The sequence below is a fragment of the Gobio gobio genome (genome assembly GCF_949357685.1).
Source record: "Gobio gobio genome assembly, chromosome: 17".
Taxonomy (NCBI): domain Eukaryota; kingdom Metazoa; phylum Chordata; class Actinopteri; order Cypriniformes; family Gobionidae; genus Gobio; species Gobio gobio.
The window spans coordinates 45409930-45431790 of NC_137110.1; the positions used below are offsets into that span (position 1 = coordinate 45409930).

At 39.0% G+C, this 21861-nt stretch overlaps 1 protein-coding gene across 1 annotated transcript in view; it reads right to left on the reverse strand.

The window, feature by feature from the left end:
* ptprfa (protein tyrosine phosphatase receptor type Fa) overlaps nt 1-21861 on the reverse strand; it is a gene marked incomplete at its 5' end in the record, with an annotated part of 188387 nt that overhangs the window by 40247 nt on the left and 126279 nt on the right. Inside the window, 4 exons of the mRNA XM_079841132.1 lie at nt 2141-2397; nt 2498-2595; nt 7391-7972; nt 10268-10385. Of these exons, the coding sequence (XP_079697258.1) occupies nt 2141-2397; nt 2498-2595; nt 7391-7972; nt 10268-10385 (1055 nt within the window). The remainder of the gene's footprint in view (nt 1-2140; nt 2398-2497; nt 2596-7390; nt 7973-10267; nt 10386-21861) is intronic.

Here is a 21861-nt window from a genome sequence, read left to right on the forward strand (position 1 = left end):
AAGAGCATTGTTTGATATGTGTGATGTCTATAACGTCTGATGTAACTGCCTCTAACAATCTCGCTTTGGCTTTGATGAGCAAATATGTCCGGTAATTTCTAATTAAAGGATTTCTGAGCTGTCTTTGGTCAGAACCGATCCGGCGGGCAGCGTGGGTATTTTCAGAGTTCAGCCAGCTCAGACTGCACTGCATTACGGCAAATCCAGCTCGCTGCAGTGGACTAAACCCATGTGAGATGACTCCTCTGAGCTGGGATGGGAAGTGTTTGAGTATTAACCTCGGGCGGCCTTGCTAAAGCACAACGGTCCAATACTTGCCCAAAGAGGAACAGGATTCTTGCATGTGTGCGCTGGCTGAACTCTGAGACTCCGGCAAACATCTCCTTCGAGAGCCGACACGCATCATCTTTGGGTTGTTTTACAGTTTTTCTCAGTCGCTTTGGTACATTTCTCAGATCAGAATTGAAATTCTCAAAACTACCTGTTCAATTCTCACATCATTGTGTCACTTGTGCACATCAAAAAAGCAGATTCTCATTTCTTTAAACAAGTTGCAAATGCTTGTGTACATCCATGCAAATGATTATGTACAATTCTCTGCTGTTTCCTACATTATCAGTTGCTTATGTCATGTTGATCAAAATGTATTATAATGGGTCTCTGTTGAATAGTCTTACCCCCCACAACATTTAGCCATTAGTTCATAGCATAAGTCTTTACATGCAAAATGGTTGAACAAGTTGTCATAATATGTCAAGCATATTTCTATACATTTCCGTTAGACGTTCACATTTCTACTTTTGTTTTTTTTTTGTTTTTTTTCTTTGTTTTATGCAGTGCTGTATTTTCCTTTCTGTATCGCAATGACATGGTCTGTCAACAAATTACAGTACAAGCAGTAATAGCATAAATGTGAATCTTGTCCAGTCTCTTGCAATCAAACTCCCACATACACAAAGGTATAACCTACAATTTACAATAATTGTCATCAAAACTTTAGCCATATTTACATCAGAACATCCCTCCAGTGTACACGGTTATATTGACAACATGACTCAGCAATTTGACCGTCTTATCCGTACACAATGACACAAGGACTTGTCATTCTGATGGCACTGACATGTTCATTGACACAGATATTTACTTTTGAGAGATGAACTAATGATTTTGAGCAAGAGACTGGCTTTTGCAGGTAATCCATGGTGTTTTGCCATTTGTACGAATTGTTTTGAGAAATGCACTTACTATTTTGCAAATGTCGAGGATGATTTGAGAAATGAACCAAAGCGACTGAGAAAAACTGTAAGATAAACAGTGAGGAATAAAAGCACTAATGCGGTGATCGAGTAGACTGCAGGAAGAGAAGCAGTAATGATAATGGTTGCTTTTACTTGGGTGTCAAATGTCAGTCAATGCAAAAGTTAACATGACTTTTTTATTATTTTTTTCTCTGTCTCTTGTCAAAGCACTTATGTAGCCCATATGTGATGCACGCCATGTAATAACTATATATCTCTGCTTTAACTGATCATTACTTAGCAATGCATTTTAACAGAGGGCATTGTTTTGCAAGGGGAAAACAAATGCTGGTTTTCATAGTAACCCTTTTATTCCTTTTTTATAAAGAATGCAATTTTTTGCAAATTAAATGAAGCGAAAACAACAAGAAATCTGCCAACTAAGTGAGAAAAAAAACCCTGCTGTGGATACAAGCAACTCAGTGACGAGATGGGGAATCATTAATCTGGACCGCAGCAGAATTTATTTTGCAGATTTAATTACAGGTAAAATACATATCAATAATCATCAGTGCATTGTTCCTGCAGCTACAATGCAATGTATCATGTTGTATCAATAGCACTAGAGAAAAATAAACACTATATGTATTGAAACTCGATGTGGTCGGAGTGCAGAGTTTTTCTGTGTTTTTCTTCATCTCATATTTATTTATGTATTCATAGCCTAGCAATGTCACATACTGTACTGAAACTCAGCTACTCAGCTACCATTCTATATGACTACATACAAAGATCATTATTATTTTCTTGAAAGCAAGCAAACTCGTGATTCATGAAAAAATTAATCATGACCACAGAAGTGTTGATGGCTGCACAAGATTAATTGACGATTTCTGACTGACCTGACGAGGGCGCTGTTTTGGACTTTGGGCAGTGTGATGGTGAGTTTGCCACCCTCCTCTGGGTCTTGTTTAAGGTGGGCCGGTTTGGTGGTGAACAGGTCTGGGGCGGTGCGGATGGAGACCTGCTGCTGCAGTCCGCCAGCGCTGTTCCCTCGGCTCATCAGCACAAAGGAGTAATCGGTGTCCGGCTGTAGCCGTGTGATCAACTTCCTCTTCAGGTCGCCCTGCACCTCAACGCTCTGCTGGTTATACAGGATCTAACAGCAGGGGGAGCACAGGTTAACTCAATCACACAATTAGACTCATTTTACACTGCATTTTCTACTTCACAACTGCGGAATGACAGGGAAAATGCACCTTGAAAGGCACTTGGGACTTGTAGGTTTCCGGCACCTCCCACGTGAGCAGGACAGAGGTCTTCATTACAGCTTTCACACCAAAGTTTTTAGTGAACTCTGTAGAGGAGGTGAAAATAAAAGAGTTACTGCATGCCACAGACTCCTCACCCCATCTCTTTCCAGACCGGCTCAGTGATTGGCAGAGGAACCGCATCACTGCACTGATTAACATGCAGTTTGAGACAGCTGTAGCCAACGTGATAACATCTTAACATCTACATCTCAAACCACACATCAAAAATCAAAGCCAACTATCTGCTCTCGGCATATGGTTTATCCTATAGGGAAGCTGAGAAGTCAGAGCGCAGAGAAATGAAAGAGACACCCTCTCAGTAGACATATTTAAAGGGATAGCTCACCAAAAATTTCCACGTTCCAAATAGGCCCATAACAATCATGACTTTTTTGTGATGACAATTGTCACACAAATATTTGTGATGAATGATATAATTGTGTTTTGCTCAAGTCACTTATAATGTAAGCCTAATATTATATATATTTTTTAATAGATGTTTTACTGGGAAACATAAATCGGTCCATATGTTTTTCTTTAATGCTGTGAATATAATAAACATATATACATATATATATATATATATATACATATATATACATACAGGTGCTGGTCATATAATTAGAATCATCATCAAAAAGTTGATTTATTTCATTAATTCCATTCAAAAAGTGAAACTTGTATATTACATTAATTCATTACACACAGACTGAAATATTTCAAATGTTAATTTCCTTTCATTTTGATGATTATATCTGACAACTAAGGAAAATCCAAAATTCAATATCTCAGAAAATTAAAATATTACTTAAGACCAATACAAAGAAAGGATTTTTAGAAATGTTGGCCAACTGAAAAGTATGAACATGAAAAGTATGAGCATTTACAGCACTCAATACTTAGTTGGGGCTCCTTTTGCCTGAATTACTGCAGCAATGAGTCGATCAGTCTGTGGCACTGCTCAGGTGTTATGAGAGCCCAGGTTGCTCTGATAGTGGCCTTCAGCTCTTCTGCATTGTTGGGTCTGGCATATCGTATCTTCCTCTTCACAATACCCCATAGATTTTCTAAGGTCAGGCGAGTTTGCTGGCCAATTAAGAACGGGGATACCATGGTCCTTAAACCAGGTACTGGTTGCTTTGGCACTGTGTGCAGGTGCAAAGTCCTGTTGGAAAATGAAATCTGCATCTTCATAAAGTTGGTCAGCAGACGGAAGCATGAAGTGCTCTAAAACGTCCTGGAATACGGCATTGACCTTGGACCTCAGAAAACACAGTGGACCAACACCAGCAGATGACATGGCACCCCAAACCATCACTGACTGTGGAAACTTTACACTGGACCTCAAGCAACGTGGATTGTGTGCCTCTCCTCTCTTCCTCCAGACTATGGGACCCTGATTTCCAAAGGAAATGCAAAATGTACTTTCATTAGAGAACATAACTTTGGACCACTCAGCAGCAGTCCAGTCCTTTTTGTCTTAAGCCCAGGCGAGACGCTTCTGACGCTGTCTGTTGTTCAAGAGTGGCTTGACACAAGGAATGCGACAGCTGAAACCCATGTCTTGCATACGTCTGTGCGTAGTGGTTCTTGAAGCACTGACTGCAGCTGCAGTCCACTCTTTGTAAATCTCCCCCACATTTTTGAATGGGTTTTTTGTTTCACAATCCTCTCCAGGGTGCGGTTATCCCTATTGCTTGTACACTTTTATCTACCACATCTTTTCCTTCCCTTCGCCTCTCTATTAATATGCTTGGACACAGAGCTCTGTGAACAGCCAGCCTCTTTTGCAATAACCTTTTGTATCTTGCCCTCCTTGTGCAAGGTGTCAATGGTCGTCTTTTGGACAACTGTCAAGTCAGCAGTCTTCCCCATGATTCTGTAGCCTACAGAACTAGACTGAGAGACCATTAAAGGCCTTTGCAGGTGTTTTGAGTTACTTAGCTGATTAGAGTGTGGCACCAGGGGTCTTCAATATTGAACCTTGACACAATATTCTAATTTTCTGAGATACTGAATTTGGGATTTTCCTTAGCATTTGAAATAAACATTTGAAATATATCAGTCTGTGTGTAATGAATGAATCTAATATACAAGTTTCACTTTTTGAATGGAATTAGTGAAATAAATCAACTTTTTGATTATATTCTAATTATATGACCAGCACCTGTGTATATATATATATATATATATATATATATATATATATATATATAATAACATTTCGACCATTACTCACATTACTCCTTGATTACCATTTTATACGTGCTTCAATTTCCTTTATTTTAATATTTCAAATAATATCTCACATGATTTTGATCAAATAACCACGATCTGACAATTCATTAATAATCACGACAACAATCACGCAAACCTGTACTACAATATTCTGTGAAGCACAAAAAGGAAATGAAAATGAATGGGAACGGATGTTGTTGAGCTCTGAAAATAACATAAAGGTAGTCCATATGTTCCATGAAAAAAAAGAAGGTCGTAGAAGTTTAGAAACGACATAAGAGTGAAGTAAGCCTTTAATGTTTCTAGCATAAGATAAGCCGTATGTGGAGTTTTGCAGCGGCTGCAATTCACAAGCCATACGTCTCCAGCCATCTGCTCTGTGTGAGAGTTTTTCAATGAACATGTGTATGAGACAAACTGACAAACAGAGAAATATGACGTGGCAGCGTCTGGATCTTTTAGTGAAACAAAGAACGTAATATGACAATCACAAAACACTTTACTTCCATAATGTAATATATTTTCAACAGAAGCCGAGTATTGAGTGGTTTTTGGGTGGGAACTGACATCATCCATCAGTATTTGAATGCACTGAATCAAATCTTGTCCGAGTTCATTCAAGATTTTACCCTAAAAGCAGTGACTGCACACAGTATCATGCCACAAGGCATTTTTCAGCCGCTTGCCTCTATTTTTATCACACTGCACTGAGTAGCTCCTCCCACAGTGGAATCATATTGGACCAAACCATTAGCAAAGAAAAATCACAAATCTCTGTAATGTCTCAGTTGGTTTTCCGAACAGCAATGAGATTAAATAGAGATGTTTTTTCTCAAATCTCCTGCTTCTCAGATTTTTCTCCTTAGAAAAAGTTGGCATGGCAAGGAAACCAGCAAAAAAAAAAAACTAGGTCAGAGAACACAGATTCTACCCTACCTAAAAAGCCTCGGCATCCATTTAAAAATCTCTATAAACCAACTCTTCAACTTACAGTGTGGCTTTCATTGTCAATCATACATACCGCTCCTTTAAAGGGGTCATGAATTGAGAAATCAACTTTCCCTTGAGCTTTTGATATATAAAAGTTCATGTTAATATAAGAATATCCTGTAAGTTTCGGAGCTGAAAACTTCCTTGTTAGTCAAAGAAAAGCTTTTATTGACAGCTGGCTCAGCAAACGATCAATCTGCGAATGTGCGTCCCCGTGATGTCAGAGTGCAGTGAAACGGCACCTCAACAGAAGATGACGAACGCCTAATTCTGTAGCCCCGCCCACCAACTCGCGTCTGACATGTTATAGATAAACAACATAGGCCCACGTGGAGCTAAACCGGATCGAATTTCCAAGCAATAAAGCTTATGGCATGTTTCAAACATGCCATAAGCTTCCTTCGGATTCCAAAATGCATGGTTGAACTTTATTTTTAATGAAACTCCAGCTCACGTTGGGAAGACATTGCATTTGTTTGCTTCATTTCACCGGATTCGTTTGTAAACAAGAGACTGGATTTGCAGAGAGTATGAGATTAAAAAACAATGCTGTGGCTTCTGGATTTGACAGGAATGATGCAACACAATTATGTGAGTAAAAAAAGGTATATGTGATATTATTGCATTGTTACATTTGATATCTACTGATTATGTACGTGTCTAACTAAACTTCTACGCTGTCACAGGCTTTGTATTTGAGCTGATATCGGATTATTGTCTTGCGATTCATGATCAGACTAGAACATGTATGGACCAGGGCTTGCACTATCTTAAATAGTGAAATACATGTGTGTGCGTGTGTGTGTTATGCACGGTTTGCGGTTATATTCACCCAATCGGGCCCGCCAAGTAATAAAAAATAACATTCCAATTAATTGCGGGTAGATGAGAGATAAATCATTGTGTTTGTTTGATAAAGACATTTTGCGAGCCCTGTGGGCGAATCATTCCGGTTGCAGTTTCTGCACATTGGAAGTTTTCAAAACAATTCCTCATGTGTAAGGGAGCCGGAGCTCATTATAATATGCAACACTGTTATCCAATCGTAGCAATGGGTGTTTACTTCCAAGTCTTCAATGCGGCACACCCATAAAAACCAAGTGTTCTCAAAACCAGGGTAGAAAATAGCCTATTACTTATTCATTATGATGTTTTTGAATGTAAAAACACGTGAACATCATAAGTTGACCTCAGACAACAGTATAAAATTTTTTAAAAAGCCAGTTCATGACCCCTCTAAGAATTCTTTAGAACTTTTGAGGACTGATTTGACTAATTCATTAATTGAATAAACCAGCTCATTAGAGTCATTCATTCCTGAATCTGACTTTTTGCAATATGTGTATAACCAGCGAGAAAAAAGATGTCTGTTATCTTTGTCTTTTTTTCTCATCACATTCAATTCAGACTGCACAATTCAATTCAAACTCACAGCTCAACTAAAACACTCATTTTGTTGTGATGTTATAGCCTCAATGGTGGCACAGTATCACCTCCGAACATCAATGCAAGAGTATTTTAGTGCAGTTTCATCTACGTTGGTGGACGCACGCAGACGTTCAAGAGCGAATAACAAATATGGAGTCATTCAGAGCTCTTTAAATAACTCACCAGGCATGGAGGTAGACATGGTTCTGCTCTGGATGCTGGGGCTTATCGGACCCCCTCCTTTCCCCGTGAACGCTCTCACTCGGATGTCATAGGTGGTGTCCGGCTGCAGACCCTGGATGGTCATTTGCATCTCCGCGGTACCGTTGGTCTGGTTCTGATGGCTGTTGATGTCCCGGTACACCACCACGTAGCGTACTATTTTCCCGTTCCTCTCGGGCAGAGGCGGGGGGTCCCAGGCCAGTTTAGTAGTGGTGGTCGTCAGGCCCACCACTCTGAGGTTTTGTGGGTAGCTGCTGGGGACGTCGTCCGGGGTGCTGATCTCTTTGCTGTACTCCTCCCCGTTTCCCGCACGGTTCTTGGCGCAGAGCTTGAAAATGTAGGTGGCGCCCTTGTGTAGGCCGGTGACGGTGAAGTGGTCGTCGATGCGCCGGAAGTCACGGGTGGTGTAGGTCTCCTCCTCTTCACGCTTGTAGCGGAGTCTGTAGCCCATCAGCTCGCCCACCATCTCTTTAGGGGGCTGCCACTGGATCAGAGCTGTGTTCCCGATGGTGGTGCTAATGATCATGGTGGGCTTGCCTGGAACTGCCAGTGACAGAGATGCGAGATATCCTTCAGATTGTTTGTCATTTTGTCAGTCATGGCTAATACTAAGTAAACACAGTTTTATTTCAGTATGATATTTTGGTGTAGGGCTGCATGAAAAATAAAAATGTGATATGACAGTGTTTCAGCATCTCAGTTTTGTTAATTTACTGTGAATCAAGCCACTCTGAGATGCCGAAACCAGTGTTATTTTAGTATCATTGATACATTATAATAGTTTTTGTTAAAATTTTGTTGTTTATTTTTTCTGTTTTCATTTTATTTTAGTTCAATTTTAGTAATTTTTTTGTGTTTTTGTCATTCAAATAATATTTTATTTTATTTTATTTTATTTTATTTTTTATTGTTTTACTTTTAGTTTTGTTAGTTCTAGCAATACTTGTATTTATTAGTCGGCAAACCACCAAAATAAAAGCTTGATGGTTTAAAGTTTGAAAATGAAGAAATTATATCAGTTCTACATTTGTACTGTATTATTTGTAATTTATTATTTTATTATTTTGTATATCTTATATTACAATAGTAATATATTTATTTTTTGTTTAATATTTTAATTTAAATAAGATTAAAAATCAATATTATTATTATATATTATATTAATTATATTAATTATATTATATTATATTATATTATATTATATTATATTATATTATATTATATTATATTATATTATATTATATTATATTATATTATATTAATTATATTATATTATATTAAATTATATTATATAGTCAAAAACCTAATATTATAGTAAAAAAAGTGGGAACATGACCTATGAAATCTCAAGTGGAAAGAGTTGTTTTATTTATTCGTTGACTTTTGGTTACTGAAAGAGGTTTGAGTTGGTTCCTGTAAACAGTACCAAAATGTGAATATGCACAACACATTTTTCCCAAATTGTTCAACCCTAAAAGGATGGTTCAAACTCCTTTGTGTGGATTCACTCTCCAACAAAAGCACACCAATCATTCTATAATTAATCATTCTTTCCAAATATAGCTATCCAAGTAATCTGGTGAAATGCCTTTATTTATTCAAATCGCAAAATATACCAAACCGATATACATTTTTTTCCTATATTGCGTAAAGTATGGTTACCCTGATTAATTTTGTAAGGCGCTACATGGATAAATCCTCTCTTACCCTAGAAAAAGAATGATGCGAATGAATTTCCACTTCTATTTAATCTACAGTACCTTAGCTGGATTGTTCAGATGATGAAATGGGTGTAGAGCTGAAAATACAGCTATAGTGATAGTGGAGGTCACTGTGAGGTCATTGCTGGCTGGAAGTTCATGGTGTAACTTTTTTACCTCTGAAAATACTAAATGCACTTAAAGGGCACTTATAGTTCACCCAAAAATGAAAATTATCCCATATTTTTTTCACCCTTGAGCCATCCTAAGTGTATATGACTTCATTCTTTCATCCAAACACAATCAGAGTTATATAAAAAAAATATCCTGGCACTTCCAAGCTTTATAATGGGAGTGAATAGTAACTTTGAAGCCCCAAAAATCGCATCCATTCATCATAAAAGTAATCCATACGGCTCCAGGGGGTTAATAAAGATGCGTTTTTGTAAGAAAATATCCATATTTATAACTTTATAAACTATAATCACTGACTTCTGGTATGCGAATCTAGTTCCGGTGGAAGAGTGACCTCTGACCCGACTCTTGACGTATTGACGAACGCGGAAGCGCAGAGGATAGAGCAAAACAAAACACTGGCCACGAATTAGAAGTCTAAAACGAGAATTTTAAAAGAGAAATGGGGGAGGAGCTTGAGTTTGTTGCCCAGCCCTATTTGTTTGAACCACGAGAGGCGTCTACTCTCACCTAAGCTTATGGTACTCCTACGTCATACGTCATGTGTCGGGTCAAAGGTCACTCTTCCGCCGGAACTCGACTCGTGAACGGCCATTACCGGAAGCTAGTGATTATGGTTTATAAAGTTATAATTATGGATATTTTTCATACAAAAACACATCGCTTCAGAAGGCCTTTATTATCCCCCTGGAGCCATATGGATTACGTTTATGATGGGTGGATGCGCTTTTTTGTTTCAAAATTTAAGTTACCATTCACTCCCATTAGAAAGCATGGATGAGCCAGGATATTTTTCAATATAACTCTGTTTGGCTGAAAGAAGAAAGTCATATACACCCAGGATGGCTTGAGGGTGAGTAAATTATGGTATTTTTGGATGAACTAACCCTTAAAAACTTCAAATGAACTCTTAAACTGTGACTGGAATAAAACACACTCTCACCTGCCCCAGTGGTGGTCACTACTTTGGCTTTGCTCCGTGCTCCGTCTCCTTTAGTGGTGTACGCCGCCACAGTAACAGAATATGTTGTCTCAGGCAGCAGGCCGGTGATGATGGCCTCCTGAGAGAGAAACGGAGAGATAGAGAGAGAGAGAGAGTCAGTTAATGGCAAGCAGGGACATACTGTGCGGTTGGTCCTTTTTCATCGTTCAGTGTGCTGTCACATTTCTGACATGTCTGTTTAATATTGTTGAAGTGCATTTCAAGGTTTTCATTAAACTTTAAGCATTTCGTCAGGACATGCAGCTTTGTCTCAATTTTGAGTCTACCTAGTCAAGGTGCTTTTCAATTTCCTATCGGTCAAGTTTTACTTTGTCTGTGGTTAAAATAATGATATAATCCTGTTTTCTTGTGGTCAATAAGATGCTTTCAGAATGAACTACTCTTTTTGTGTCTTGATACTGAAGGTTAATGGACAAATCCTATTCTTCATACCACGCTCGTTCTGCAAAGCGAATGTTTCAAATATTTCCAGCAGATTTCAATTAGAGTCAATGCAAGATTTTTGAAGCACAAAAGACTCTTCTATATTTACTTTGAGTTTATTCACTGCAGGGCTGAAGGAGCCTGTGGAAGTGCCTTTAAAGCCTACATTATTACAGCATGATGAATGTATGATGTGCTTGGTGCCTAGTGTGAATCTGCTTTTATTCCCTAAGATCTAGATCATTTTTGGAAGGTCACAATTCTATTGGAAGGTTTTATTCGTTTCACAAGCAGTTCTGCCTGTACTATTGTAGATCTAGTTTTCTCTGATAGACTCGAGCTGGTACATTTGATAAAACAAGCACAGAAAAACCCATCAGTGTGTCTAAAGATAGTCATCTCAACCAAAACAGAGCAAACATGGGGAAAACCGATGCAGGGATTTTGTTTCCATGAATGTGTGGAGAGGATGCTTGAGTCTGGAAGAACAGCAGGAGGCTGCGAATCAGCTGCCAAAACGCTTCTAACGTTCCTTCCTATTGAATATAGACATGTGACATATTGCAGTCTGCATTTTCACTGGAAATTTTAGCTTCGCAAAAAAAGTTACATTCTTAGATGTTTGTAGTAGGCCTACAGAAAATCCACCTGTTCATGCTCACGTATAAACAGACTTCATTGTCTTTTGAAATTGTTAAATGCCTAAAGATTGAACGACTTTCCCAATTTCTTGTGTTCATAATAAAACTATATAATAAAGTACACAAACAGCCTCATTAAATCAACAAACGTAAAGTAAGAGCAAGACTCTTACTGTAAACCTAATACATTCTTAAAGCCAATATGAAATCAAAACTGACTTTTAAAAGTGCACTGTGTAAATTTTAGCGACATCTAGAGGTGAGGTTGTGAATTGCAACCGCTCACCGCTCACCCCTCCCTTTCGAAATACACAGAGAAGATACGATGGCCGACACAGGACAAAGATGTCGTCTGAGACAGCAGAGAGTAGCTAGCGCTCAGTAGAGAAGTTTGTCCGTTTAGGGCTACTGTAGAAACATGACGGCGCAAAATGGAGACTTCACTGTAAGGGGACCCGCGGTGTATGTAGATAGAAATGGCTCATTCTAAGGTAATAAAAACATAACGATTCATTATGTAAGGTCTTTATACACCACTGAAAACATAGTTATGTGTATCATATTGCATTTCTGTCAATAGTTCCTCATAATTAAATACTACACACTGCACCTTTAACACATGTAATTCACACTTTTAACAATCTAGATGGATCACATCCTACCCCTTTTCTCTTGTTGGAAAATCAAGTTTCTCTTGAAAATATATCACAGTGCGGAGGAAAAATGCAGTGGGTTGCAAACAGTTTCACATTAACGACTTTAATTATCACTTCACAGCTAGCCATACAATTGCAGACTCTCTCGCAGGAGGTCAAAAGAAAATGTGAACATGCGAATCATCTAAAGCTTTTAAATGCTAGTTAAAAGCTGCCGCGTGGCAGGGGTCCCTCTTTCTTGCTTTATTTTCCTGTTTTGAGTAGTCTGTCTTATCTCTGGCATGTGTTTGGGAGAGTCATTGGGTCCTGAAAAGTGGGAAGACTTCAACAGTTCACATTAAGGCATGATGGATAGGCAGCCTGTGGCAACACAAAGTTTACTAGAGCCGACCACCATTGAGAGAGACGCCGCTTTATCTGTTTAGAGTGATATCCCTGTCACGACTCATTAATAAAGAAGAAAAGGAAACACAGAGAGATGGAGGGATGGAAAGGGCTGCGCAGGGAGGCACAGACAGACCCACATACAGACGGAGAGGTTTAACAGGGCATAGCTGCACATGACAGTTGAACATGAGCCTCTATAAATATGTAGGGCACAAGAAGAGGGATGCACGCTGCCAGCAGCAGAAGACGAGCAGGTGCCCTTACACAGTCCAACAGCTTCTCACCAAATTCTCTCAGAATTTACTCATTTACTTGTCATTTCAAACCTGTATGACTTCAACAGACACAAATGAAGGAGAGATTTCTGTCCCTCCACTAAAAGTCTATTCACCCCAAATTCAAAGCCTTCATAGACTACGTTTACATGTGCACCAATAATGCGACTATTTATAATAATCAGAGTACGGTCTTAATCGCCATAAGATGTTTACATGACATGAGCATGACTCTTCACTTTACATGCATTTTCATTATTCTGATAATTCGCTAATTAGTATGGTTATACCACACTCAGATAGGCATATGCACGTTACCGGCCATTGTTTTAATCTACTCGCATCAAATTCATAATACATTTTTATGGACGTAGCTTACTGGATATTATTCGGCGCCGTGATCTACATTGGGTTTGCCTGCTGCCGTCGTGTTCTTCGCGCAGTCTGGATGAAGATACGGAGCAGAGACTGCGAGTTGTGTTGACGGAGTGATTTGGAGAAGAGAAAACTTCAGAATAATGTCACAAAGTTCATTCATGAAGTTGGTCAGAATGGTAATAATGCGATTAAGGTGCCTTAAACATGCCTGTTTAATGCGATTCAAATCGCCTATGCGACTATGGTTACTACCAGGGCTTGACATTAACTTTTTTGCTCACCAGCCACTGTGGCTAGTGGTTTTCAAAAGTTACTAGCCACTCAGCATTTTCACTGAACACAATTTTACTGCTTGGAAATTAAATTTTATATGATTAAAGTTGACTTTGACATGCTTAAATTACTTGATTTTAAGTCATTTTACTTGATTTAGAAGATTTAGAACCCTTTCTAACTTTCAATGCAGAGTGAACACCCAAATCAAGACAACAGTGTATATCAGCTGGTGTGCAGGTGGGCAAGGGGTGGGCAAAATGGCTAATATGAGAAATGTTTTAATACGAGTTATTTTTGTTAGGCTATATAAAAGAACAAAGAAGCAAATTACAAAAACAATAGAACATTTCTCTAAAAAAAGATACAGATACAGTAGGTTTATTTAATATGTATACATTTATTTAACACCTGTAGTTGTTTGATTGACATTAATGACATTGTAATGAGTATGAATACAGTGTGGCCCCTTTAAGAGTGCGCGCTCCCTGTTGAACTGCCTGCGTTTTGTGTGTGTGCGCCCTGCGCCTCGAGCACCCATGTGGACGGGTTATTTTCTGTTGCTAACATTTAGTTATTTTGGTTTGTTGAGTAATGCTGTGGACGGAATGGAGTTTGTGACGCACTCTTGTGAGAGTTTTGCAGGGAATAAAGTGTGAGCTGTTTAATGTCGATCGCCTCCGTGTTTGCATCAACTCCAGTTACGTTAAGTGAGCTATCCCTATTTTCATTCGTACACAATGCGGCATTTATTACCCACCTGTTTACGTACACTTAAGCCGTAACTGACTGTGTTCATGCGAGATACTCCACACAACGAAAATTTTGACATGTGTGCGCGTGTATTTGACTATTCAAGCGCAAGGAGAACTGATCACGCGTGCGACAGAGAGAGAGAGAGCTTCTGTTGTGTGTGATTCAGCGCGATTCTGCCTATCCCGCCTTCACTAACTGCAAGTTAACCGATAAAGAATTGTAATTGAATTGTAATTTAGTGAATTGTAATATTTTGTGATACAACGGTCTTGGCATTTCATTTGGCTGTAGGCTGAAATTATATTCAACCCGCCAAAGTGGCTAGTGGGAGTGGCTGGCTTACCCGCCACAGCTGAAATCTACCCGCATTTGGCGGGTTGGCGAGTGTTAATGTCAAGCCCTGGTTACTACGATTATGAGTTTAATCGCATTAGTTTGATCAAAGTATTGCGTTTACATGAGGTAAAGTTTAATTGCAATATTGTCATAATCCTATTTTAAATCACATTATGAGGGAGCATGTAAACATAGTCATAGACATTCTCTAAACAAGAGTCACATTTTTAAATGAATCAGCGTTTTCCAACAAATCGGTTGAATGAACGATTCAATAGATTTGTTGCCACCTACTGGTGCAACGACGCAACCTGCAGAAAGAGTCACTGAAAAATCTCAAATCTCCACTACTAATGCACAGACAGTCTTGATTTATTACAACTGTTGTATAAACATGATTATATGGTTAGTTGCATTTTATAATTTGCATTCAGAATAATTTTCCCCTGCTGAGGCCCACCGTCTCACAGTCTTATTAATCCAGAGTTCCCTCAGCTAAAAAAGCAGAGCTCCAGGTAAAATCAATGACTTTATTCAATGGGAAAACAAAGCTCCCGGTGGACAAGCGAATAAGAGCGTTAGACAGACAGCAGCAATGCTTTCGAGTCGTGTAGTATAAATACAGCATCTTCAGGGTACAGGCTCTTATCTTTAGAGACATGAGGGAAGATAAATCTAAAAGATTTTAGTGGCAAAACCATTTCTTTGTGAAATTTCATAAAGATGTTAATACATTCCCCAAGAGCACCAATCCACAAAACTATGGCTGAAAGCACTTGAACAGAGCGAGAGAGATGGAGGGAGGGAGAGTTAGTCTCTAGTCTACAATCACAACACACAAGCTGTATTTCAAGAGGCAGATGGAGGTGTATTTCTGCGTATGGCCACATCCCAGAACACACTGCAGCTACTCGCGTGGTCCTCTGCATCCCACTGTCATACACACACACAGGTTTTTGTGGGGTTTGTTGCAGCTTATTCTGGCCAAGAACCACCAATTACTAAGAGTCATCAGATCGACATGCCATTGTTTAGAGGTGGATCAATCTGAAATCAATGTTCATTGTTATTGAGCTAATAATGCATCAGTCTCTGCGTCAATGCCAGCCAACATAATAATAAATCAGTAGGAAATGTGTGTTGAGTTTGTGGTCATACTTTCAGTTTCAGACAAAAGTATCAGGTTGCTGTTAAATACCGAAAAAACGAAATGTCTTAAAAGATTTAAACCGAGGAGGGAGAGGGAGGGGACTGCTTCTTAAAATCTCCAGTCTTGAATATTTAGCTACATCCCGAACTGTGTGTATATGATTTTTTCTGTGGAAGAAATGTATCCTTTTATTCAGCAAGGATGCATTAAATTGATCAATAGTGACAGTAAAGACATTAATAATGTAACAAAAGATACCCATTTCAAACAAATGCTGTTCTTTTGAAATTTCTATTAATCAAAGAATCCTGAAAAAAAGTATCAAGGTTTCCACACAAAGAAAATATGAAAATAAGAACATTGATCATGAGAAATGTTTCTTGAGCAGCAAATCCTCATATTAGAATGATTTCTAAAGGATCAAGTGACACTGAAGACTCTGATCACAGAAATAAATTACATTTTACAATATATTAAAATATAAAAGAGTTATTTTAAATTGCAATCATATTTCAAACAATTGCTTTACTATATTATTGATCAAATAAATTGTGCCTTTTTTCGTTAATGGTTTGCATGGTAATGCGTGTGTTTGTGTGTGTATATATATATATATATATACACACACACACACACACGCACACACACGCACGCACGCACCCACAGACATTACCATGCAAAGCCATTATTGTACCATGTAAAGGGCCGTGTGTGTGAGAGAAATTGGGTACTGAAGAGGGTAAATGGTTGTATAGATTGTAACACACACACACACACACACACACACACACACACACACACACACACACACACACACACACACACACACACACACACACACACACACACACACACACACACACACACACACACACACACACACACACACACACACACACACACACACACACACACACACACACACACACACACACACACACACACACACACACACACACACACACACACACACACGTGCTGTACCTTATGATTTAGCCCCTCTGTCAGTAAGTAGAGATTAAGTTTCACCTTCAGAGGTTAGTGGATATCTGCTTATTCAGCACCTTGCTCAGGGATTACATTTTCCCCCTTATTCCCCTCACACACACACACACATACACACACGGCTCAAAGAACCTGCGTCTGCCAGTCAAAGCATCACTTCCTACACACGTTTGAGGGCAGCAGGGTGATTTCTCCTCTTAATATGGCAGCTGCATATTCAGTGAACGCTTTGTCTTCCCCCAGATGCACATGAAGCGCTGCCATCTCACCACTGATGGAGGGATTTATATTCCGCTCCATAACCTTGCTGACTAACAGCAAATAAAAAACACGCCGCCTGCAGACCCTTGGAAAATGCTTTAATCATAAAACAGTGAATATAAACACATAGAAAGACAGACAGAGAGATGAGAACGCTAAAGCAAGACCACAGATTCTACGGGGACGGGACAAACTGCTCACTCCATCAAACACAAATGTAAGTCTCCAGGTCTGCACTGCAGTTTATAGTCTCACAGAGATGGACTTTGGACTATTTTATTCCGGACATCATTTATTGTCTATGAGAGCTGGCGATTTTGGGTCCTTTCTGAGTGTATACTCTGAGTCTCTACAAACCCTTGAAGCAATGGTGTGCAGTGATGTTCTGAAATGAGGAGGAAAAGTCTCTTCACGTTGACACATTTCTGTCATGACAGCTCTCAGAGAGATGAGCATGGTAATAGAGATTTGGGTAACACTTTACAATACGGGTGCACACATATAGAATAAATAATTCTTAAGTATTGCAGATAATCACAAGATAAAAGCTAAACCATTTATTAATGATTACTGCATCAGAAACAAATGAACATTTAACACAATTAATATATTAAGTAATATATGAATTGCTATTAATTAAATGTGTCATCATGTATTAATTCCATAATAACATTATATTAACTAATAATGTAAATTCATATGTTAATTACCACAATGGTCAAAGCTATGTACTTCAACATCCAGCTGTCTGTTTTAGCGAATGATTTGCAAAGGTATCATTATACGTTTACATGGACAGCAGTAATCTAATTATTGACCTTATTCTAAATAAGACAATATTCTGATTAAGGTGTTTACATGAGCTTTTAGAATATTCCGTTCATGTTCCCGTTTTAATGGGAACACGTCATTACGTCCCCATGCCATGCTACGCTGTCCGACGTCCAATCATAGCGCGACTTTCGTGGGTCTGTTAAAAGCAGTGGCTCAGTGGTTCATGTAGGTTGTCTACAAACCGGAAGGTTGGTGGTTCGATCCCCGGTTCCACCTGACCAAGTGTCGAGGTGTCCATGAGCAAGACACCTAACCCCATCTGCTCCCGACGAGCTGGATGGCGCCTTGCATGGCTGACACCGCCGTCGGTGTGTGAATGGGTGAATGTGAGGCAAAAATGTAAAGCGCTTTGGATGGCCGTAGGTCTGTTAAAAGCGCTATATAAATGCAGTCCATTTACCATTTATATAGCACCAATTTTGGTGCTTCAGTGGTTCTTCACCGGTTCTTTGACTAAGGTGCTATATAGCACCGCTAACTAAGGTGCTATATTGCACCGCTACCATACACAGAACATGTTAAGATATGGTGCTATATAGCACCAAAAGTGGTTCCCCTATGATTACGACGAAGAATCTTTTTTTTAGAGTGTATATATAATACTGTAATCAACATAAGTTTATAAATAGAAACCATTAAAAAAAACTTACAATAACATGGGCTGAATGGTTATTTACTTGTCATGTTGTAGAAAGTTTTCGAATGCTGTCACTTCTTGTGTGTGTGACAATTTAAAGGGACGTTACAAATGTTATTTTTTGTACAAGAGATAATTATGCATCCAGAGGGCTTTAAAACAATCTAATTCTCTCGGGTAATAATATGTTAGCTAATACAAAAGTAAATGCGATTTGTGCCTCAAATGGTTTTACAAATGTCATGAGACACCAAAGTGTATCATATTCGTGGAAAGTGCCTTCAGCTGCCACAGGTCTGGAGTTTGAGTGCTTTTTTTTCTCCCTCTTGTGATGAAGATGAGTAGTAATTTGGCTTTGACACTGATGCGTCTTATAAGAGCCGAGAGAACTGAGTAATGTTATATCAGACATTCCTCACTAGAGGACAAGACGCTACACGACTGCTTTTCAGGCTTGGGCAAATATGAGGAAAATTATGAAATATGACGCCACGCCAACTATTTGTGCTGTTAAATTGTTATATCAGTCAGCACACATTGAGGGTCATTTTCTGTTTGAGTCTCACCCTTCATTTTGAGCTGATAAAAGCTTCCATTAGCATGACCTGATGCCACCGCTCTCTCTCTCTCTCATATTTCATCACAGTTGGATTCCAGGGAACCGGTTTGCTTAGCTAATGCCAAACACGCACTACGAGACAGAAGGTCGGCACTCAGCACACATACAAAGACTTCGGTTTTCGGTTGCGCACTTTTCACAACAAATCACAGACTAGATGCATCATCAAAAGATCATTATCCTCCCCGAATGTACCTAAAACTCAGATTTTTGACAATATCAGGAAAAACTAATTCAGTCAAGCGTGTACTTGTGCATGCAACACACGCACACGCACACACACACACACACACACACACACACACACACACACACACACACACACACACACACACACACACACACACACACACACACACACACACACACACACACACACACACACACACGCACACACGCACACACGCACGCTATCTTTGTGGGGACTCTCCATAGACATAATGGTTTTTATACTGTACAAACTGTATATTCTCTCCCCTTACACTAACCCTACCCATCACACAACACTTTCTGCATTTTTACATTTTCAAATTCATTCTGTATGATTTATAAGCTTGTTTCCTCATGGGGGCCTCAATTTAGGTCCCCACACTGACACAAGTCCCCCACCGGGACAGAAAAACATGTACACACACATTGTTTATAAATGTTGTTGGAAAATACCCCAAAAAACCCAACAAAAAACCCAGCTGGAAACGGGAACCATACATTTACAACTCACCAAATGCAAGCTTTTCAACAAGGGTTCTCAATGGATCAATAAACGCAGACATCATACTAGCAATTAAGCATTAATTTATAAACTACTAGCTAAATCTTGCCTTAAGAATAACTGGCGCACCCACATAAAGTACATTGGTTAGTTACGAGCATGTTATCTCAGTGCCCGAGGCTGCTGTGTTTCAACTGGTTAAGCGGCTCTGGCTTCGTTCTGCAGGGGGTAAATGAAGCACAGGCCCTGGATGGAATTAAACATGTTACAGTCCCCTCATTAAAAACTAAATGAGAGCTGCTGGGTAACTTTGATCACTTGACACTTTTAACTGTGAAACGCAGAATATCCTTTGCACATATTTAAAGTTCATAGTGTGTATTAATGCATGCACTTATACTAGACACGACTACCGTTACTGCTAAAAATACTTGTACCCAGTAAGAATGCATTAAATTGATTGATTATAATGTTATAATTTCAACAAAATTATGAAGCAGAGCAACTGTTTTCAACATTCATAATAATCATAAATGTTTCTTGGGCCGCCAATCATCATATTAGAATGATTTCTGAAGGATCATGTGACACTGAAGACTGGAGTAAGGATGCTGAAAATTCAGCTTTGATCCCAGGAATAAATTACATTTTACTATATTCAAATAGAAAACCGTTCTTTTAAGCTGTAATAACATTTCACAATATTACTGTTTTTAATGTGTTTTGATCAAACAAATTCAGCCCTTGTGAGCAGAAGAGACTTACAATCTGTGTATGCTCTGATATTGCTCTTTTTGATGTCATAACTAAAATCTCTCAAAGAAATCTTTTATAGAAATCTTTTTCTGGTTTTGGTAGAAGACAAATCAGAAAAGAAAATGCTCTATTTAGTCTTTATTTCATATCATTGTTATCTAAGATAGCATTAACAGATCTTTTTTTTTTTTTTTCTAGTGTGCAGACACACACACACACACACACACGCACACACACACACACACACACACACACACACGCACACACGCACTGCTCAACATGCCTCGTTCTTTTATTCAGTAGTTCAGGTGATAGTTTTTCCCAAAGATTGTTCTTTTTACCACAGATTGCTCGTCTGCACCTACACTGAGACCCTCTGTGTTTGGTAGTGTTTATCTCAGTGTCCTCATCTCTCTTTCTCTCCCTCCCTCACAGTGACCGGGTCACCGCGCACACCCTCTCCTGTGCTGAAGGAGACATAGATCAGACTTTGACAGCACGTCTTATCTGATGAGACGTGCCTCATGCTTCACAGCTCTCCTCTCACTCTCACACACGCAGGGGATCATCAAGGTCCTCAGGTATGAAAACAAAAATCATCCGCCCACTGTACTGTACCAAACAGCTCTTGTAGGTCTAAAACTCAATCCAGAGAGAAGTTCCTTCAGGAGGAATCAAGTCCCACATAAGCATCTTCCAAAAAGACCAAAAGCAATGCACAGTTACCCGTCAGACCTGTCTGAAAACCAAACTCTGAGCAAAAAGCACTGTGAGCTCAATTTGAGCCAAAAAGTCTGATACCGCAGGAAAATCTTTAAACCTTCAACAAAGCCTGTTGGATTACACTTTGTTTTACAGTACGTGCACTTACTGGGCAAGTACTGGGTAATATAAGGTAACTACATGGGTTAAGGTTAGGTTTAGGGATATGTTGAGGGTTAGTACCTAGTTATCACCCAGTTATTGCAATAACTATAATAAGTACATAGTATGTACATGGGGAACAGGACTGTAAAATACAGTGCTACCGCATGTTTTATTCTCCAGTTCAGGGCTTCACGACCCTTTTCTCAGATGAAACTTTTAAATATTTACTCTAAACATCCTCTGAGATATCAAGTAATGTAACCTCTCACCAAATCGGCATATTTTACATAATATATTTGAAAACTCTTGTTTTATTGAAGATCAGAGTGAAGCGTTACACATTTTACTGTACAGTCAACATGAAAAATGATTCACAACCCATTTTACTTCTGCAACGTAATGGCTTTCTAAACGAAACAGGGTAAGCCTATGCAACAAGACACACTGTGGGAAAAAACTGACTGGATGGTGAAAATGGATCAGCTGAATATGTAATACATATTTAAAAACCTGGAATGAAGTGGACTGAATAATTGTTCACAGTAAGGCCAGAAATGCATAAAGTAAA